The 21538-nt window shown below is 44.1% G+C and overlaps 5 protein-coding genes; 3 read left to right on the forward strand and 2 right to left on the reverse strand.

Annotated features, from left to right (window-relative positions):
- Window positions 1-20: 20 nt before the first annotated feature.
- GSTUM_00004470001 (uncharacterized protein) lies at window positions 21-1414 on the forward strand (the record flags this gene model as incomplete). XM_002835904.2 has 4 exons in its annotated part: window positions 21-281; window positions 373-440; window positions 679-789; window positions 1225-1414. The coding sequence occupies exons 1-4, from the start codon at window positions 225-227 to the stop codon at window positions 1412-1414; spliced, it is 426 nt and encodes a 141-aa protein (XP_002835950.1). The 5' UTR covers window positions 21-224.
- A 1490-nt stretch (window positions 1415-2904) lies between these two features.
- Window positions 2905-4536, forward strand: GSTUM_00004472001 (uncharacterized protein). XM_002835905.2 has 3 exons: window positions 2905-3323; window positions 3383-3489; window positions 3544-4536. Exons 1-3 carry the CDS (start codon window positions 3246-3248, stop codon window positions 3923-3925), a joined length of 567 nt encoding a protein of 188 aa, XP_002835951.1. The 5' UTR covers window positions 2905-3245; the 3' UTR covers window positions 3926-4536.
- A 102-nt stretch (window positions 4537-4638) lies between these two features.
- Window positions 4639-5940, forward strand: GSTUM_00004473001 (uncharacterized protein). XM_002835906.2 has 4 exons: window positions 4639-5269; window positions 5349-5447; window positions 5508-5635; window positions 5710-5940. The coding sequence occupies exons 1-4, from the start codon at window positions 4934-4936 to the stop codon at window positions 5771-5773; spliced, it is 627 nt and encodes a 208-aa protein (XP_002835952.1). The 5' UTR covers window positions 4639-4933; the 3' UTR covers window positions 5774-5940.
- A 2766-nt stretch (window positions 5941-8706) lies between these two features.
- Window positions 8707-10094, reverse strand: GSTUM_00004474001 (uncharacterized protein; the record flags this gene model as incomplete). XM_002835907.2 has 5 exons in its annotated part: window positions 9910-10094; window positions 9762-9825; window positions 9300-9706; window positions 9004-9234; window positions 8707-8949 (listed from the first exon to the last, which is right to left on the reverse strand). The coding sequence occupies exons 1-5, from the start codon at window positions 10045-10047 to the stop codon at window positions 8707-8709; spliced, it is 1083 nt and encodes a 360-aa protein (XP_002835953.1). The 5' UTR covers window positions 10048-10094.
- Window positions 10095-10888: 794 nt separating this feature from the next.
- Window positions 10889-11932, reverse strand: GSTUM_00004475001 (uncharacterized protein; the record flags this gene model as incomplete). XM_002835908.2 has 2 exons in its annotated part: window positions 10889-11728; window positions 11791-11932. 2 exons carry the CDS (start codon window positions 11930-11932, stop codon window positions 11004-11006), a joined length of 867 nt encoding a protein of 288 aa, XP_002835954.1. The 3' UTR covers window positions 10889-11003.
- Between the last annotated feature and the right edge of the window lie 9606 nt (window positions 11933-21538).

Below are 21538 nucleotides of genomic sequence, written 5' to 3' on the forward strand. Positions count from 1 at the left end.
CTCAGGGCCTTAAGTTAGGAGAAGAATCTACTCGTACAAACAGACAAGGCCTGAAACTTTCTCCATACGCACCCCGGTATCACGCGTTTCTGCATTCTCCTCTCTCTCTCTCTTCTTTTCTACTCCGGGTTCTACCGTGCTCGGTTTCAGTCAGGCCTTGCTCAACCCACTGCATACCACACAGTGAGCTAGCTATCGGTATCTAACGGGACGTACTATATAGTATGCCGCACTCAGATGAGGCCACAGCCTTCTTTGTAGCTGTCTATGAGGCCGTCCAGGTACTGATCTCCTTCCCCCCGCCTTTCAATCTATGATACAGTGTAATGCTCTAAAGGTCTAAACTGCACCTCTCGTTCGCAAAAAATACAGGAAATACCCTATGGAAAGGTCACTTCGTACGGCCACATCGCCCACTTAATAGGAAAGCGTAAGTTAGAGTAAAAAAGGAACCCCCCCCAAAAGAAAGCCAAGCAAGCCCCCCCCCCCGACCCCAGCATGGCTAACATCCGTCATACCTTCCAGCACAATGTCCAAGGTTAGTAGTACATACAATTATCATACGGTACCCTCCGAAACTCCCCAAACAGAACAAAGAAAAAACCTAGGGAATAGACGAACGAACAAGCCTCCCCAAACCCGGTGAAAGTATCATTCGTTCATTCATTCATGCTACAGACAAGTCGGTCAAGCCTTAAAACACCTCCCAGCGGATCCAGCGAACACGTTTCACCATGGAAACGTCCCATGGCAGAGGGTTATTGCAGCTAGTGGGGTAATTCCTAGACGGTACTTTCCCCCCCTCTATTCCCCCACAATTCTCACCTCACCTTACCGCTATCTTGCCTGACCTTACCTCACCCTGCCCCGCCTCGTCTGTCTCTCTGTTCGTTGCCCCATTATTGCCCCCAACGAAATGCTAGTACATACTGTACATATAGTACGGTAGTTCGCCCTGCCCTTTCCTGTATACTATCTGTATGTTTCTCTGTCTGCATACATATATACATCCTACAGCCAGACGGACTGTAGGAGTACGATGCAATCGACCCAAGCCCCATTTCACTCATCTCTAGCGGTTACCCACGGCCCGCCCCGGTTCTACCACACCCTTCTCGACTTTTCCCTCATTTCCCAAGGGAAACTTGACACAAACCCCAAACCCTTCCTTCCTTCTATGATATGATACATGATACGGTACTGACTGATAATAACCGCCCCCAGAGATAACCCTTCCGGCGCAGCACGTCACGCCCAAGCCCTCCGCGGCGAGGGAGTGGTCGTGACGACAACAGGGGGAGGGCTTCACGTGGACTTGAGTGGTGAGCATGGCTGGTTTCCAAATGTGCTCCCATCTAAGGGTGGTGGTGGGGATTGGGTAAACGAGGAAACAATGTTTCCAGTCCTATTTTAGTCTTCTGGGGTTTGTTTGTTGGTTGGCTGTATCGATACTACAAGTATGATACCGGGAGGGGGGGGGGGTTTAAGATATGGTATTGATTGTACTCGTACTCAGCTATCATACCGGTGTTCGTATAGTTGGTCCATCTGTGTTAGCTTAGCTACTGTACGCTTTCTGGGTTGGATCTGGGTAAAATTTTGAGGTGAGGCGGAGTTTTGGATTTGTGAGCGAGTCGTGCTGTGCTGGGGTGTCAGCGATGATGAAGAGAGAAGGTACCGGTAACGGAAAGTATGAAAACGGAAGTGAGTGAGCGATGAGTGTTCAGTGCCTGCTGAATTGATACATATTTGTTTCTCTCGTTTAGTCTAATTTGAGCGCGTGTGCCCGGAACCGCGGCCCCGATCAGCCACCTTTGGGGCTCAGCTACAACGAGAAGGGGTTGAAAAGGCTGGAGGATAAATTTACGTCACTAGGGAAGTGAATGAGGGAGAGAGAAAGAAAGGGTTCAAAAATATTCGCTCTTTCTTGCCGGAGACCACCGTATGATATAATATTCTTGTTGCAGTGGGGCAATACAATGTAATTCAGCTTCCACCAACATCCCCCCTATGTTTCTATCGGTATTGTAAGTGAGCTAAAGGATATTACCCCATCTGCCGTATCTCTAATTCTACTTGTAATCGCCATCCGAAATCCCTCTACCCTTTGCCGATAATAAATGTCCTTCTCTCCAAAATACCCCTCCCTCCTAGCCGGTCCCGCTACTCCTAATGTTGATCTAACCGGGGGAAACCGCGATCTGGTCCGGAAGAAGATAAGGTATGATTATGTGAAAGGGAAACATAGAGAGTAGCCTTTTTCCGATCGGGGGTAAGGAGTGGGGAGGACACTTCACAATAAACCCACCGGTGCTCTTCCCCCTACTTGTTTAGGCTTCTCCGGGTGTGTTCTTGGTTTATTGTATAAATGTAAAAAAAGGATGGATGTGTTGTATATGTAAGTTATGTAGGTCCAAATGCTCGGCTTGTCGGTTGCTAAACAGCGGTTGTTGTGCACGGGCGCTCCAGCTATTTCGTTGAGCCCAGCAAACCTCGTTTGTGCCTGTTATGTCTGTGCTAGTGTATCGGTACGTAAAAGCGTACTCACGTCGCAGGATTGAAGTCGCTCCCATTTTTGGTGGTAACGCGGCTTTGATCCGGCGACATGAGTACTCGAGTACGTTGTAGCCCACTTAGAGGTGGGTTGCGGTTAGCTCAGTTTTGGTGGCTGCCATAAGGCCGCTAGTACACCACATGTCGCACTTCGACTACTCATTAGACCCATGAACAGGCGTCACCAGGATGATGAGAACCCGACTCAGAGCACGAAAGCTGTAAAGCGCCCCCCCCCCCAAATCACAATCTAAGTTGGTGGGTGGGATGGGTGATGGGTTAGGAATGAATGGAAACAGAATGGCCCTGGGCCCGTTCCTTCTTGCCCCTTCCCTATTCCTCCGGATTCTCGCATGCAGCTGCTGCCGTCATCGTCTTTGAAAGCTGCTCGCACGTGTAGCTGAAGCTCTATAAAGCTCCTACCCACCCTCCAACCTTCCCCTCTCCCTCCTTTCACTCGCCTTTCTGCCATCCTATATTCTATCTTCACCAATCTGTTGTCCGTTTTTCATAGTCTGACTCATATTCACCCTAACATCACCGTAGCTCTCACCCGAAACACCAACTTTCGTTCATTGCCTCTTTCACCCTTCACCGGTCTTCACAACACTCTTTCCTGTCTTAGCCACATGCAAGCTTCCATCCAACGACCACAGCACATCTCTCCAAGATCCTAAACCTCGAACGAAATCATGGCCAGCGACCTTCCTGTCAGCGATCTTACTGCTGATCTCAGAGGCCCGGCTGTCGAACGGCAACGCGGCAAGGAGGTAAAACTATCACATTCCTCTCGTCGATCAATTCCCATGGCTGACTTTGGTTTCCGTAGCGACGTATCAAGTACCGAAATGTTAATATGGCTCTCCTTGGGCAGCCAAAAACTCTCTTTTGGCCAGATGGGACCAAACCTGCTCCCGTCTGGAACGATCGAAACAAGTAAATTTATATGCCCAAGCACAAACTGATAATTAGTACTGACGACCCATAAAGGTTCCGGATGCCTCAACAGGATTCTCGCAGTTGCCATTGCCATGGGTGCCGTAGCTGGCGTGCCAGAGAACAAAATAAGAAGAAGGCTGTTGAAAAACTCCACTGGGACGATGAAATCTGCACTGCTCGACAATACCCTCTCTCGCCATCGGCTGAAGAGAGGGAATATCTCTGGGACGATTCGTCTTCGGATAGTGGCTCCATCGAAGGTGTCGCTTATTCGTTCGACCGGCCAGGGCCCAGCACCGGAACGGATACCCTCAGTTACGCCGTAACTGAGGCCGTCAAAAAGTTCGAGAACAAGGAGTTGGCTACTTTGATAAAGAATGAGTATGAGGTCATCGACGCGAGCGATTCAGATGAGGACTTCGAGTTGGTCTAGATTGAAATGAGAGGTCCTACATCGCTGTCCCGGACGTGCAACTGGATGGAACGCATAACCGTGACAACGACTATCGGCGGTGATGATTTTGATTTCTGTAGAATTGGAGTTTTTGCCGAGTATCAGTTTTTCCTGGCTAGGTGCCTTCTTAATCCTTCTTTTATTTCTGCCCGTGGTTTGACTGCCCCTGCGAGCCTCGTACTTGTGATGAATGGAGCATGTTTATCTTCCTTCATGGCTGCTTTTTTTTTCGGTTCTGGAGTCTTTTTGGGGGGATAAGTTCCAGGGAGCGCTAGCACCTGTTGGAGATTGAGCTTCGGGTTCTCTTTCCCTTCCTTTCCTTTTCTCGATGGGATTTGATATTTTCGATGGTGTTTGTATGGTGGTTTCTGGTGCCAGTCCAGAGGAAGCTTTTTGCCATGGAGCGGGGGGCCTAATATGGATTTTTATTATTTGTGTGCTGGGCAGTTTTGTGGGAGCAGTCCTAAAACCTAGCTTGGCTTAAGCCACCATTGGAATTACTCTCCTTAGATACTATTCCTACCGCAGTAACATGGGATGGAATTAGATATAGACATTATTGACGCCTTTATGGCATTATTTCTCGAAAATTTTGATCATTTTTGAATATCTTGTAGTATCTAGCTTTTCTCTTTGGACATGGATCTCAGCCTCATCCATGAAAACGAGTTTCAACACAACTGAGGGCACGACGGTAATCTACAGTACTTGTGCTCGATGGTTTGCTAGTGAGCACGAAAGCACGGACCGACGGCCTTATCTTTCCATAGCTTCCAACTCTTGCTCTCTAATCCCGTCTCCCGGTGAAAAACCATTGTTTTACTGGGGCTCTATCTAATCGGGCCTCACCAAGCTCACTGTTCTCGTATCCTCGCATAATCAGAAGAACCACTCTCGTGGCCACATCTCCTGAAAACCCACGCAAAAAAAAACCCCTCTGAGCTGCAAATACCATCTCCCACCACCAACAACTACACAATCAAGAAAATGCGCACCCTGATCCACCTCCTATCTCTAACCTTTTCCCTAACCCTCTTGCTCTCCCACTTGACTCCCAGCACAGCATACCGAGACTCCGCCCCTAGCAAGAGCGAACAAGACGACAACTACTCACTTACCCAGGAGCTCTACCAATGGCCTATATCTGCCGAATCCCCGACACCGTTGTGCGAGCTGTGGTATCATGAGCGCTGGGAGGACGCCTCGTGCCCCTCTGTCGGTCACAAGAACTGTGCTATGACCGGCGAGTGCGGTGATGACGAGATTGTTCGTGTCGGGATTATGGACGAGGGGGGCGTGTTTAGGGGGGTTGTTACTACTGGTGTATGTGTTCTACTCTCACATAGATCACGAATGGGGAAAGGGACTAATGGGGTATGGATGGATGGATCGGGAAGAACAGAAAGCACTCAAAAATCGTGACAAAACCCTAATAAACATCCGCCGGGACCGCAACAACCCGACAAAGGTTTGGAGGGTGGAGTTTCAAATGGTTTATGATGTATCCCCCCCGCAATCTTCCCTTCTTTCGTCGTATGGTGACTAATTGAGGTGAAAATAGCTCGAAGAACGCGACGTAAGAGCAACAAACCCAACCCCGGGCCCACAACCATTCCTGAATAAACCCATTGTGTTGAACGCCGAGGGGAAGTTGCCAGAGCCGAATGTTGAGAAGACCTTCTTGCAGAAGTACCCTATCCCCCTCCGTACCTCCAAATTGCGCACTGTGAAAGAATGCTAATGGATGACCGGACAAACATTAGGTACTGGTGGGTCCTACTAGCAGGAGCCTTACTCGTCCTATCCGGGGGTGGCGGTGCGGAATAATCGTTCCCCTCTTCGCGCCAAAAACAAGGGGCAATATACCGGATGGATAGAAGGATGGTTGCACACTATACCACACAGCAATTGACGCTTTACCATTGTATTGTACTCACTTGTACGATAAACACAAACGACACGATATAATAAAAAAACAAGTTTATACCCGGGTATCGGCGCCTTGCCTATCCCGTCTTGTCATGTTTACTCCTCCCCCTTCGGGTTTACCTTATCACGAACCACCAACTCTGCCTACCGGAATCACGTCATGTGATTCCCATAGCCTAAAGACTCTAGGTTTCCCCTCGGAGATAACGTTCTCCACATAAACGGCAGCGCGGGTGTGCATCATTACACTGGTGCTGTAGTAACACGCGCAGCAGAGCATTTACTGGTACCGTACTTGGAAACGGGTAAACACGAACACAAACAAGTCAAGCACGTCATGATCCCGTCTCTACAAGTAGATATAGATGTAATCACTGATTATCACTCGATCCGTTCACAAGCTCATTCTGTTGTAAATCGGGGTGAATAGGGACAGACAGTAAAAAAGCGTACGGGCACAAGCGGTAGAGATCACTCGCTCAACCCTCCATAAGGGATAGAACAGGTCCCTTAAGTATCATTCACGAAAACCCCCTGGCAGTCGTCACACTACCAGTATGGTACGACACAGACAAACACCTTTTTGACGCAACTTGCGGCATACTAGATGATTATATCCAATGCTTTTAAACGAATGGTGTGGTACGCGGCGGAAGGAAGGAAGCGACACAACTGGAACGGATGTGCAGGGTGGAAGAGGAGGGAGGGAGGGGAAAAAAAAAGACAAGAAATTGTTGCGTACTCGGGGAGTCGAACCCCGTTCTCCCGCTTGGGAAGCGAAAATCATAACCGTTAGACCAAGTACGCATGTTATTATGAGTCGGAGTATGTTTGAATTCAATAACCCCTTTGTCAGTGCTTTATAGCACAATCTACAAGTAGCCCCACTACCGGTATACGGCTTGGACTTGGGGATGGCTTCCTCACGCGATCTTGCTATGACTTGGCGTTTGCATCCTGTAGTTTTGGCACTTCGTATGATGGTAAATTTCTCGGAGGGCGGTAAACGCACTTCCATCACACAGCAGCTGTCAACTACCGGTAGTATTGCTCTGTCGAATCGTATCGTGCTGGGTTGAATTAGTGTAGATCTTGCCTTTCTTTCTTTCTCTTCCTTCCTACTTTTTCGTCCGGATACGGTGCAGGCAATGCTAGACGTGTAGGCTGGGTTGTCACTCGTTTTTCTCGAGTACCGGTACTTGTATTTATCATGGGGGGGGGGTTTCGAATTATGCATGTATGCGTGCCGTGCCGTTCGTTTGATGGATGTTTGGTTCTTGGTTTGGTGGGGTATGGTAAGTGGAGTGGCCGGATTGGGTTTTGTTGAGCGGGCTGTTTGGGGAATGAGAGGGGGGATGTGATACCGGGGGGGGGGCGGAAGTGAGAATGGTGGGTTTTGTGATTGGTTTTTTTTGGTGAGGTCGTTGCTACCATTTGTTGTGGTGGCTGCATAGGATTAGGGGTGGGATGATGAGTTGGTGGTCAGGGAGGTTGTAGTGAGGTATCATGGGTATGATACCGGTAGGGGAAAAAGTTACATCTTGATTGTTTGCAGGAAGAGAAACTTCACAAAAAACTCTTCCTTTGGACAAAGCTACTGGGACTATCATACCGATAGTAATGATATTAGATTGGTGAACTTCTGACGGTAGAAACAAATCATCAAATCTCAATCCCAACGTAGACGTTCACCAGTCTACTACACTTGACAATTCTTACAGGACTTTCTTTCCAGACAAATTATGACAGCAGAGAACTGCATCGTTTGCAACCCCAAGATTTCCTCAACCCCTCGGACAGCGCCCAAAAGTCGATGAAACCCGCCAGGGAATAAATCAAAAATTAAGCAACCCAGAAGACCCGAAGACCTTTGGCAGAGGCTCGCGTCCTCGCTGTGCAATGAGGTCGGAGATCCCTGAGTCTCAACTATCCGTGAGCAATCAAGACTGTCGCCAGGTAAGTATGAGGAAATAAGAGGGGTGTGGGGGAGCGCGGGTTTAAATAGGGATTCCCGGGACTGAATGCCAAGAGAAATTTGGCCGATGGTAGGGTTTGGGGCTTAGGGTTCCAGAGTAGAGGGTTTAACGGTTCTTGGTGACACAAGAGATATTGTTGAAACACATTGTGTTTTAGACCCGAAATTTATTTGACTTTTTATGTTATAATTTGGTTTGCTCTACCAGTGGAAAGTGTAGAAGTCTCCGTGGAATGGTATGACCTAAGCTTGGTTGAATTGGAAGGGCCGATAATTAGCTACAGTACGGTACTTACTAGGTTACTCGTAAAGTGTTTTGTTCGCCGCAGTGTTTTTGCTCATTCGGGTGTTTTGCATGTAAAATTTCCTTCCTTCCTGGCTTAAGCTCTCCCCGCCTTTCTAGAGTTATTGGTGGACGTCGGATAGGTACTGCCGGGATAATACATTGTAAAGTTATAAAGCAGAGTTGCCGCGTTTCTGCCAGGCAAGCAAGAAATCGTAATGTTGGGGTTATGAGCACAGGATAGCGGCCTCGTCAGATATTCGGGCAGTACACGGGGGTTTTGGAAACAATCTGTTCCATTTGAACTGGTCTTGAGTCTGCAGCCTAATAACACATACCCCTGGGTCACATGGAGATCTTGCAGGGAGCTTTGTTTTATATTTTCCACCATCAGATATATGTTGATCCTGGTTTTACTCTTTTCGTTTTTCCTTTCCTCTACTCGAGTACCCATTCCGCCAAGCCTTCCAGTTTTGGGAGAAGAAGGAAGAAAGGGACGCAACAGATCTGGTTAGGTTTTTTTAGATCGTGGGTATTCGTTTTTCATGTTCCAGTAGATACAAGATTATTAACCTACATGCAGACTTCGTGGAAACTCAACCAAGCCTTTTCCTTTTTCATTTTACCCTTCTTCTTGTTAGCTACTTCAGTGGTATTAGCACTGGCCACCCCGTTTGTAGCGCCAAGAGCAGCTTCTTCAACCGGTACTAGACGCTTTCGTCTGACTACTGGAAGTTCGGCCTTTGTCCCTCCAGTCATTTTATTGCATTTTGAGCAGGGGGTTGTGAATAATGAGGTGTATGTTCCAATCATTTCCTAGTTAATAGGGTTAGTGGTGTTTATCATCATAAATAAATCTGGGCCTATTACCAGCAGCATTTGAAGATTTCCGGCGTTGGGCCGCATAGTGATACTGCGCAGAAGAGCGGTGTAAAGATGGGGGGCTGGTTGTTGCTCGGGTTTTTTAGAATTGACGATGGAAGTAACGATGAAGCGGCGAGTGCTTGTAGCTGGATCCGACTTGTCCATCGATATTGAAGAATTAGCGGATAAGTTCATGTCGATGGTGAAGAGGAGATCGGTTGGCGTTGGTAATTTAAGCTGTGCCCGCAGGGCGATGGGTAAACAAACTTGAGCAATCGGGGTACGGAAGCCAAAGATCTTACTTTGATAGTTCTCTTTCCAGACTCCTCTCCGTCGCTGACTTCAACCCCAATGCTCGGATGTCTCCCTTTGAAATCTCCGATCACTGTAGGGATCTCTGCGTCTGAGGTTTCTATTTCGTCTTCCTTCATTTCATCCTCCTCTTCCTCCTCGGGCTGATCGCTGGCATCTTTCATCTCTGTGTCCTCGGGTTTAGGGGCAACCTTCAACTCTTCCTCTTCCTCCTCCTCATCATCTGGCATGAAAGTGTCGTGGACTGAGAGTCTCTGTATCCCCTCAGGCTTCTTCGCTCGTGACGCGCCTGCGCCATCGAAAATTTCCTTGTTATCGACCCACGATGAGTTAAAATCCAACACCTCCTGTGAGCTGCTTTGCGCTCTATTTGCAAGATCGGCGTAGAATTCTGCGGCTGTGGGGAAAAGATGGTCAGCCTTATCCGTCCCGCGGGAGAAATTTCGACTTACGGGAAGGATATTTTGTGGATAGCGGCAACGTCAGACGTGGAATAACCGTGCGAAGACTGATCAACTATAATGAAGGTAAAGAGGGAAGAGACAGAAGTTTAGATTGGTATTCCCTCGGCGCTGGGAGCCAATACGGAAACAAACGAACCTTATTGTGAAGATCGTCAAGACGTTTGAGCGAGTCGACTAGCTTCTCCTCGTTCCATTCCTCGGAACCTGCTGGCTGCTGGCTTTGCAGCTGTTGAAGCTGCGGCGGCGGAGGCGCGTTCCCATTCGGTTTCGACATAGAGAGATCAGTTGAAAAAGGGGATTATTAGTTGGGGGACTCAGGTGGGAATTTTTGTGGAATACGGTAGCACTGAGCGAGAGTTGAGGGTGGGATGGACTAGACGCGGGTAGTTGCTGAGGAGAGCGACAAGCACCCGCCCCTCTATTCACTGAGGTCGCTCACAATGAAAAAAATATTATTGTGAACATCGGAGCCTATCCCAGTCCCTTCCGCCAAATCCGTGATTTAGGTATGATACATGACAAGCACATCCTTGGGAATACAGCTGTTGCAGATAAAAAAAACTCAAAGCAAAAGGCAAAGACAAAAAGGACACCAGTAAAAGCAAACCCAAAGCTGATGCTGCCCTACAGGCAACCCTCAAAGTGAACATACGTCCCAATAAGAGAATTTTCTTGAAATACTGTGTCATCCTCCACAAGGAGATCGTGATCTAACCTGAAAACCATCCATGGGCGAGGGAAATTTCATTCGATTTGGGGGAACAATCGAAACCAAAATCTTCGTGGCAGTTTAATTGTGCCAAATTGTGCAATCAACTCTAATTGCCAGACACAATTCTCATCTGATTGGTTTGTTTGTACATCAAAGTAGATTTTTTTGATCCTCATCTAATGAATTCTGTCGGGATAGAACTTTGGGAGAATCTTTAAAGTTTCACCATTCCTGATAAAATGGCCTACTTATATCTGTGATAAGGTGAGCACTCAGGGTCCACCAGGTCCCCATGTATCTTCTTATGAATCTATTCCCATTCTTCCGTGTAGAGGAGCCAAGACAAGCATGTCTTGCTAGCTCAAAAAGGGCCATGATTCCCATATGCTTGCAGTGACAGTTGCCTGTAATGGTCATTGCCCTTGTATTCCCTATCGTACAAAAGAAATAGCGACAGAGACGCTACGATATAAAGAGCCTAGATCAGGTCGATACCATCTCTCGGCCCCGTAGGCAACCTATTCTCCGGCCCATTCAGGCTTTGTCCTATTGACAAACGCAGTCATTCCGGTCTTTTGATCCTTAGTAGAGAACAATGCATGGAATACCCTCCTCTCGTACTTCACACCCTCACTCAACCCAACCTCGAAACTCTGATTGACAACCTCCTTGGCCGCTTTTACCGCCAGCGCTCCGTATCCCGCAATCGTCTCTGCGGTTTCCAATGCTCCCTCAACACATTTCTCAGGAGTCTCAAACACCCTCGCCACAAGGCCCCATCTCTCCGCTTCCTCAGCAGAGAACGTCTTTCCAGTGAGAATTAATTCCATAGCCCTCGCTTTCCCGATAGCTCTAACTAGCCGCTGGGATCCTCCTGCGCCCGGGATAACTCCCAATGTGATTTCCGGTTGGCCGAATGTAGCCGTTGGTCCACAATAGATGATGTCGGCCATCATGGCGAGTTCGCAACCGCCTCCAAGAGCGTGCCCATTGACAGCAGCGATGACGGGTTTCGATATTTGCGTGACGTCCGACCACAGCCTGATAAAGTCTTTACTGTACGCTTCCGAGAATGTCAAGTTCTGCATTTCCTTGATATCGGCGCCCGCAGCGAAAGCCCTTTCGCTGCCGGTAATGATAATTGCACCGATTGCCTTTGAGTCATCGAATGCGCGAAGAGCATCGTTAAGCTCGGACATAAGAGGAGTGTTCAAGGCATTGACTTTTGGGCGGTTGAGAGTAACTAGGAACTCAATCATAAGCAATCGGCCCAATTGACGTTCTAGGAGGCTGCTTAATACTTACCCTGCCCTACACCCGGCCTGGGGGAAGAAACCAGAATGTGTTCGTAAGATTTAGAGCTTAGGGAAGACATTGGATGGACAAGACGAGGGACTATAGGAGAAATAAGGCGGGCGGGGGTAGGTCGAATGAAACGAGCAAACATATTGTGGGGTGTATGATAGGCTTTTGAGGCACAGTACGAGTACGGTACGTATGATTGGAAGTGGTTCATGTAACATACTCCAGTAGTTCCGGCCCGCCACCCATAGCACCCTGCACCTGGGCAGATGCAACGGGGGACGCCTTAGCACAAAATCCCATTTTAAAAAAGCTGCAACAAAGTTCAGTTCCCGTTCATGTCATTTTTTTTCTTCTTCTTAATTATTACAGGTGGGGTGAAAAAAGTGAGTGGGCACACTCAGTTTCAACAACAACCATCCCCAAAACTCATCACCCCGTATACACAGCCTAAATGCCGAGAACAATCAACGGAAAGCGACATGAATGCACAAAATTAGAGTGTGTGGAGGTGATTGAACTCCATGCTGTTGGTTATACCCACTGCCAAATTGCCGACTGCACGGCTGTATCAAAGTCAAACATTGCAAAAATCATTCGGAAGTGGAAGACGACCAAATCAGACCTCGTGAGCTGCGAAGGCTTAATCGAACAGCAGAGCAAAACCTCAGGGCCACTTTAGCAGAGATTACCGCCGAGTTTGGGTTAAATTGTCATCCGTGCACGATTAAGAAATCGCTCCATAAACTTGACTTTCACTTGAGAATCCCATGTCACAAGTCTTTTCTTGATTCCAAAACTAAGAGGAAAAGGCTTCTGTGGTGTAGGCAAAGGCGATATTGGACAGTAGAGGACTGGAGACGGCAGTTTTATTCTGATGAGGTGAAGATTGAGATTGGAATTGGGGGTGGGATGAATCAGGTTTGGCAGAAACCTGGCACAGAGATGCAAGATTGCTATCTCCGTGCGAGTTTTAAAGGTGAGAGGGTTTTGGCAATGCTTTAGGCTGCAATAGGCTATGGGCAGTGGAGTAGCCTTCTACACATTTGTCAGAGGCCTCCTTCAGAGTATTGTCGACTGAATGATAGTAGGGATATGGACTCACAGCAATATTGCGAGGAGGTTCTTACTCCCAGCTTTCTTCCCTTGTGGAATGAGGTGGGTGGATCAGCTGGAGGCTTTTCTCTGGTTGAGGACGGTTCTCACATCCATATCTTGGCCTACAGTGGTCAATTCAAACTCAGTAATGACATAGTCTGTTCTGACTGGCCAGGATACAGCCTTGACCTTAACTCTATTGAAAACGTTTAGTGTACTCTGAAACGAAGACTTAAGATACGCTTTCAGACTCCTTGGCATCGGTCCAAAGAACTCAATGGGCTAATTCAGGCTACTCAAGAAGAATGGGAGGTAATTGAGTAGGCGAAGGTGGATAGATTGATAGACTCTATGCCTATTTGCATTCTTAAGGTTAGACAATGATATGAAGGCCATTCCGGATGGTAAATCTTTCTCCTAGTTTCCTTACTTTATTTGTTCTCTTTATTGGTCAAATGGATTATTTGTAATTGTAAAAGTTTGCATTTTCATAATACTAACAGTGTTTTTCACGTCGTGCCAAGGCTTGTGCCCACTTACTTTTTTCACCCCACTTATATAAAGAGAGAATGTTGCATGCTTTTTCTTACGGTACAAGTACAATACAAGTACAGTGACTTGTACATATAAAAATGCGGGTATCAAAAAAAGGCTATGAACTTAATTCTCTCCTCCACAGTGCCTATTACTAGTACCATAGTCCAAGCATGCGTGAGATGGAAGGGCAGTTCGGGGGGGGTAGACGCCACACACGAAGTGATATCTGATGCTTTGTGCGTGATATCCTGGAAATTATTCTCCAAAGAATCTCTGAAATGTGAGCAGGAGTATCCACAGTTCCTACCCATACATGATCCTATATTGATCAATCATGGTCTGTAGGTTCCTCCTTGTTCCGGCAAATATAGGTGCTACCTTGGGAAAGGTTACCACCTTTAAGGGAAAATTAAGGTTGAACCAGATGACCAGGGTCGATCGTTTGGAGGACCGACACAGGAAAACCCTAGCACAAATGAAGATGCAGAATGGGAGTATGATATATATCATACAGATTCTGGACGGAAGTCCTGATGTTGGTATTCAGCCCGGAGTGACAGTTACACACTAGCGAGCTATCCCACGCCACACTCGATGATAGTGAGTGTTTGCTTGATGTAAATTTACCTCAATTTTTACTGCACCTGGGAACTTTCGCCCACCTTTAGTTTAGTCCCAGTCACAGTGCCCTTGTCAGATATGCCTCTATTTTTATATTTTTATTTTGTTAAATCCACACTGTGCTTTTAGGTATCGGTCAAACATCTCCTTGGATACAACCAGTAGGGGTTTTCAAAGTTAAAATGATGGTTGAAGGTAAAATGATCAATACATAGTAGTGTATTAGTATATATTAGTATGCATTAGTATATATATCAATTGTGGCCAATTGTATCCAAGAATTGTAAGTAATAAATCTGAAGCTCTTGAAAATGTGGGGTAAGTTGAGCTAGGATTTCAGTTGTAGAATAAGAGAAAGTTTTTTCCTCACTTGTGTCATAATAGAAACAATAATTTCCTTCTTTACAATAATAGCTGAAGTGCAACAAATAGGTGGCGGAGGGGAAGGGCGCCATGATTCATATTCGATTTGGACAGAAAACGAGAATGAGCAGCTCATCCGGTAGCTAGAGGATCCAGACAATCTGCGAAAGATAAAAAAAAAAATCTGAAGTTTTGTAAAAAGCACTCATCACCAAGATTTCTCTACAAATTCCCATGAAACCTACCATCAAGGTTGGCTACAAGTATGATAACATTCTGAAATCATATAGGGCAGCTGCAAAGCTCAATAATTAATCAGAGTAGGGATTTACTGAAACAGATATGGATGAAGGAAGAAGGAGTTTAAGAGGTATGTATATTAAATATTATTTGTATATACATTGAGGTAAGAAAAAGTGAAAGACATGACAGAGAAAGAAAAAAGAAAAAAAAAAAAGTTAATTCAAATGAATGAAAAAAAAAAAAAGATGAGTGACAATAAAAGACAGTATGCTAATACTTATAGAAAAACTGCTATTATGGCGCTCTTACTTCTTTCTCTTAGAGAATATTTTAGGTGACTGATTGGATGTATGTCTACCAGCCATCTATGATTCGGACTCCGGTGAAAGGGAAGCAACAGAAGTCGAAACTCTTCTAGGTGCAATGGTGACTCCAACCAGCGCTTAGGAAATCAGGGAGAGTACAAATGATGAAGAAGCGAATAGAGTAAAAGAGGTAGGAATAAATTGGAAAGGGGAGAGAGAAGAGTGAGAGATAAGGTAGAAAGAAGGGGGTGCAGAGAATGATAGAGTAAAAGAGGAATGGCCAGGAGAGATTGGTTTGGAAGAAGAGGGGTGAAAAATTGGGGAAGTGGTACAAATGGGGTTAGAGGTTAGAAGAGGGAGGAGTGGGATGGCAGAGAGAGGGGCAGTTGAGAGAAGTGGTGAAGGAGAAAGTGAAGAAGTGAGTCAAAGAAGAGAAAAAGGAAGATAAGTTGTATCTATCTAATTGTTAATTGGTAAAGGGCAATAAAAGAAACTAATCAAGTTAGAAATCAATCGATACTTACCTCAGCAATTAGGGGTACTACGTGACGTTGTTTTCTCAAAATACTTGACGATGAATATGTAGAAGTCAACTTAAGTATGAGAAGGTGCAGAGAAGAATCTACAAATAAAAAGAAAGGAGGATCGACTGATCTTATTAACACTATTTGTATTTTAGCTTCATCAAAATCTGAGAGAGAGATAAGGAAGTTTGACTTTCTTATTGTAACGATCCCTCTCTGTATAGTTAGTTCTTGGCGATGGGGAATGATACTTATCGGTTCTGTCTCCTTCTCTCTTTGTCCTACGATAGCTCTAGGTCTCTGCCTACGTTACCAATAGTACAAGACCTTTGTCTTCTATCGGGAACGCCTATCGTAAGCTTTCTCTAACTCTTCTTCGTCAAGTGCCTTCCTTGGCGTAACGATAACATTGCAATAAGGATAATGATCATAAAGGTATTTTATATTTGTTAAAGTAATAAGTAGGAAAAGTACTTAGAACAAAGCGTGAAGAACCTATCTTCCTCAGCCGCATCGGCCTCCTTATATAGTGTTCTTCCTGCCTTTAGTCATGTGACCTAAAGTGGTCACATGTGCGAAACTAAATCACAACAAACTAGTCATGTGACCAAAGTGATCACATGCTCAAAACCTATGATCTTCTAGCAAGATTATGTGCGAAACTCATAAACCAATCATAACGCAATAACCAAGTCATATGACTCGACTGAGTCATATGCACAAAACCCATGACATCATAATGAGGTCATGTGCGAAACATAAATCATATGCGCAAGGCTTACCTATAAGGCACACTCGTAAGGCATACTCGTCAGGCGCATGTCCCATGACTCATACTTGAGCCATGTGCGAAAGCATCACAAATCCCACACATAACTAATCATATAACCCGAATAGGTCATATGCGTGAAACAATAACATACCTGTGACTCATAACCATGTGTCACGTGAAAAACCCTTTCCTCGCTAAGCCACGTTCGTGACACTTATAGAGTACTTATAGTAGTAAGGAAAGTTACAAAGACAGGAATTTGCTCTTATGTGTGAGAGATTAGCAATTGAAAAGAGAAAAAAATACAACTGAGCAGTAATGAACTGAAATGATGATACTGGAGTTACAAGCATCTATTAAGTGAAGATTGAGTAGAGGAGTTGAACAATGGGAGATGATCAAGAGAGTTAAGACTGATTTGACAAAAAAGACAATAAAGATATTATTGAACTTAATCAAATTTAAATTTTCAATTATTTTTTGTTTATTCTTCTCTGAGATTATTTGTTTTATTATTCTATTGTTTATTCTACTTGTTTATTTTACTTGTTTGTTTGAATTTTTTTTTTATTTTTAATTTTGATATTTTTAATTGTATTATCAATCAATAGTTATCAATTAATTAGTTAAAAAAAAAAATTCTGGCATTTGATATCTCTATTCTGTTCCAGCTCAATGCTCTGCCTCAATACTTATAATCTCATCCTCTTCCCCATCATTTCTTTCTTGCTGCCTATTGTAATTTTGTACCCATTCCTCATCACTTTCAAAGTTACATAAAAAATTGTAAGGTACAAAACAAGATAAAATCCAACTTAATACTTATACATGATCCTGTACCCTTTTAATATTAATATATATACCTCTTAGCAACCTCCAGTGATTTTTCAGATTCCTAAATGCATTTTCAATCTTGACTTGTATCATTACCAACTGTAAATTGAATTCCTTATACTCATTGGCTTTCTGCTTTGCAAGAGGCTCTTTATAGGACATCATACAATGCCTCATAAGACAGTAGGCTTTATCTGCTAAAATGTATTTATCGGGGTGAGAGAAAAAAACAATTCGAGCTTTTAAAAAATGAAGTTTTGTAAAAAAACATTGGCATCACTTACTAATACCGGAAACTTTCCTAATATAAAGGTAAATTTTCTTCTGCTATTGTAAATAGCTTGCACATTAAGTGTGTATTGTTTTTTTCGATTAAAGTAGATCTCACTATGATAGGATGAACTGTACTGTAGCACTAGGTCCATCCTATCAAGAAAGCCCACCCACATGGGAAAGCCACTTGCCTTTTCAATCTCCCGTCTCATCAGAGAGAAATCGACTCTCCTTGGCTTCGGCCATGAGACAAAATATGGTAGTAGGTGAATTAGAGCGGATATAATTTGATCGCAGTAAAGTCTTATAGTCTCTTCTTCAATCCCCAGTTGAGCTGCCACACAAACAACTGGTACCCCAGACCCTCCTAAGAAGTATAAGACTGTTGCTAACTACTTTTCTATAGGAGCTTGAGGATTTCTAGAGAGGTTTTGAAAAATGAGATCCTCTCGGAGAAGCACAACCAAAGTGTAGAAGGATTCTCTTTTCATTCGAAAGAAAACCTGAAATCTTGCATTGGATATTGTATTGAACTAATATTTCTTATTTATATTAACATCTCCTTCATTCTTTGTTTATTACTATTTAAAAAAAAAATCAACTAAGCAATAAAATATACTTACATAATGTGTGAACAGGTACTCAATATGGGAAATGGGCAGCTGTAGTGCTAAATACCATATTTGTGATATTATTACTCCCAAATTGCCTATGAGTTTCCCAATTTCTTCTTCCTCATACTCCATACTTTCCTTCCTTCCTAACTCTATTCACAAATCCATCCAACCAAACTACTCTCTTCCCTGCCCCTTTAGGGGCTTTCTTGAGCAATATGAATAAGGTCACCCTTGGCCACAATTGTTGTGTTTGTGGTAGGTGAACTCTAATGATAGAATTTACTGTAGTAAATCCATGTCATTAAAGACTGTATCAAATAGAACGCTTGCTGACCACATATTTTGCAGTTGCTGTACTAGTTGGACTTTTTCAGAGGATCGTGCCATATTTGTCAAGTTCTTAGTTGTTAAGCAATTGTTTTTGGTTGGATCAGTACATATTTTACTGTATCAATACCCAGGTTGTTACAGATCTCTTAACATCTATTTCCACTTCAGTAAAATGTCTTATCAGGTAAAGTATATTGACAGTAAATTAACTACATTTGTGCATGCCAAGCTTACATGAAACAGCCAAGTTTGCTACTTTTTTTCAACGTTTTTAACTTTGAAAACTCCTAGTAAAAGAGAGTAGGATCCCATGACACAAAAATCCCAAGTAATATATACCTCCAGCTACTATGGAAAGCCTACAAGAGAAAATATGGAGAGATTCGATTCGGCTTGCACTGGGGCTTCCAATTGGGTTTGAACGCTGGCATCTTCTCAGCTGCTCTTACTAAGTTTTCATGAGGATAAATATTGGTAGGAGCCGGCTTTGACAAGTGGGGTGGCCCTAAGGGTTTTTATCGGGCTTCATGGAGCGGCATTTCTCTGTATTGTGGAGATATGACAGTTGCTGCATTATTGGCGAAGAAGAAATAGGATTTTGACGAAACAGATAATATGGGTAGAACAATACTTGTATGAGCAGCTTTAGGAGACTGTGGGGACGTTTTACAGATACTGTACTATTACAGAGGAGAGGTGCCAGAGCCGATACAGTGGGCATTAGGTATGGTCACATACTGTACTTGTGCTGTATGTACGGGGGGCATGAGGGAGCAATAAAGCTGCTATCAGAGCCATATGAATTGAGATTAGAGGTAGAGGAAACTTGATACAAACAAACAGGAGAGAAATGACACAGACACTACAACTTGGGGCAATGTCTACTTACACACATATACCAGTAATGATAGAGTGGTTGTTCATACCCCGTAGCAGTTAACAAGCAAGAAGATATCAATTTCAAATCTGAAAACATCCTATGAACCATTGGAGGGCTCAGCGAGGTGGCATCCTCAGTGAGGCATGGCAAGTCTTGGCAGCAATGGGACTCCACATTTTATTTCACCGTTTATAAGTCAATATATTTTTCCTTTCTCTTTTCCTTCTCTCATAAACATAAAACATTTACAAAACAAATCAGAGTAATGGCCTCTAAAGAGTCTGCCAACTCTTAAGGCACCAATACAAAACTGAGTAACAGGACTAGCATCCCTCCCCCCCACAGTCGAGAGATTATTCAACCTCCTGTCCAATCCCAGGTCCTTCCTTCTCCGCTCCATAGTTGAGAGATTATTCATTCAATCTCCTGTTCAATCCTGTGCCTGTCCCCCTCTCTCCAGATATTCTCAAAATCTGTTCCTCTTGCTGCAGTGTGGCTTCTGTCTTTTGACGCTTGGGTAATCTTCCTTCTTATTCTAGTCTTTCTATATTCTTCCTTTTTCTTATACATTCTACTGTTAGGCGGAGACAACTTGATAGACTTCAAGATTGTCTAGGCCAATCGAGATTCGTTTTTGTAGACGGAGATTGTCTAGGAAGTCTCGGACTTGGCTTGTTTTGTTTATGACTACTAGGAGCGAATTAAAGTAGGTAAAGTAGGGTAGAATCGTAAAAACAATATTATATTGTTAAGGTCTCTTCTCTGTTGCTTGATGATGTCTAAAGCTTGGGAGGTACTTCGATATTTATATTCCGCGTCTGAGTGTTCGCGGACTACATCTATTTATCATACAACTATGTACTTCTTTAATCGTAATTCGTAACGTCGAGTTTTCTTCCAAGGTGCAAACACCTGTGGACCCTTAAAACCATCACACCCTCTTCAGTAATTACGATATTTCTTCTTAGGAAATGTACTGTCCCCAATAGTAATATCCCGATTAGTAGAGTTTTTAGACTAATAGCCTACTTCTTAAGTTAAACTGAGTTGGCTCCAATTGTCTTCGCCATTGATAAAATGATCAGTCTTATCTACGGCTATATCTGCAAAGGTGGTCGTCATTACAACCATCGTAGGTCATTTGATTCCAACCCTTTGTAACTCCATACCCAACCAATAGATTTTCTTTGGATGACTTCCTATTCACTCGCAGGAAGCCACTCCACTAGACTGGTAATTAATCCCTCGGTTGGCAACCTTTGGTTGCTCTCTGGGTAGTAGGTTTCAGTAACCATTATAGTATTTGAGAATCACCCCTTGACTACAACGTTTTCCGAAACCCAGTTGCAACACTCCGTCAAGTTCGTTGGCTTCTTTGGTAGTGCCTTTTGGAGTTCTAGACTCTTCTGGTGTATGCAATTGTATCAGTCTCTAGTAGAAATCCTTTACTATTTGATACCATCTCATTATGTGAAATCGTCCCATTACCTACGGCCCATGCCAAAGGTCTCATACCTTTGAAGCCTACTAACTCTCTGAGTAGTTGACGGAATTACTCCGATCCACTTCCCAGGCCTAGCCGAAGGTCCCCTCTCATACATCCTGCGAATAGGATCCAGTCGGATGGACGGCGGCGACGTATACGGTGTTATTCTAATACCTTCAGTTCTGTGGTAATGTAGTCACAGGACACAACTGAGATTGATATATGTGATGATGCGCGGGCCCCGTAAGGGAGCTGGAGGGGAGTGTTGGAGACCAGAGATTCCGATTCCAAGTGGGGTTACCCTACTTAGACTGGTTTCTAGGTATCGGGTTCTGGCATTCCTAACATCTACTAACTTTTACCTTCTCATCTCAACTAGATTGGTCACATTCTGGTACCTCTACTGTATATATTCACAAATCTTGATCAAAGAATCTTACAATGTCTTTCTTATCAATCCAAGCGCTTTCTGAAGTGGGTATCTGGGTTTGATTTGCAGTTTTCTTCTTTCAAATATCTGCTAACTGCTTTTGAAGCTTCTCGATACGATAATTCTTCTTATTAACTTTGGTAAGTAACTCATCTGCAGTAATTGGAAAATTACTTACAATCTTTTTTAGTTTCCATTCTTGCGGGTCATTTCTCAGTAGTATTGCAAGTACAATAGGTTTTAGCTATTTAATTTCTGTTCTATTTTGAGGTATTTATAGCTCATTGATATCCTAAGTTGAGAAGATACTTAGTGGTTCAATACTGACTACTGGGAAATGCAGTTCATGGTGTTGGAAATTGGTGGAATTTAGACTTTGAGAATTTGATCGGAGTCTGCCAGCCTGAATTTTGGCTAGGATAATATCTCAGTTGATTG

Source organism: Tuber melanosporum, assembly GCF_000151645.1.
Source record: "Tuber melanosporum whole genome shotgun sequence assembly, scaffold_12, strain Mel28".
In the NCBI taxonomy this organism is placed as follows: Eukaryota; Fungi; Ascomycota; class Pezizomycetes; order Pezizales; family Tuberaceae; genus Tuber; species Tuber melanosporum.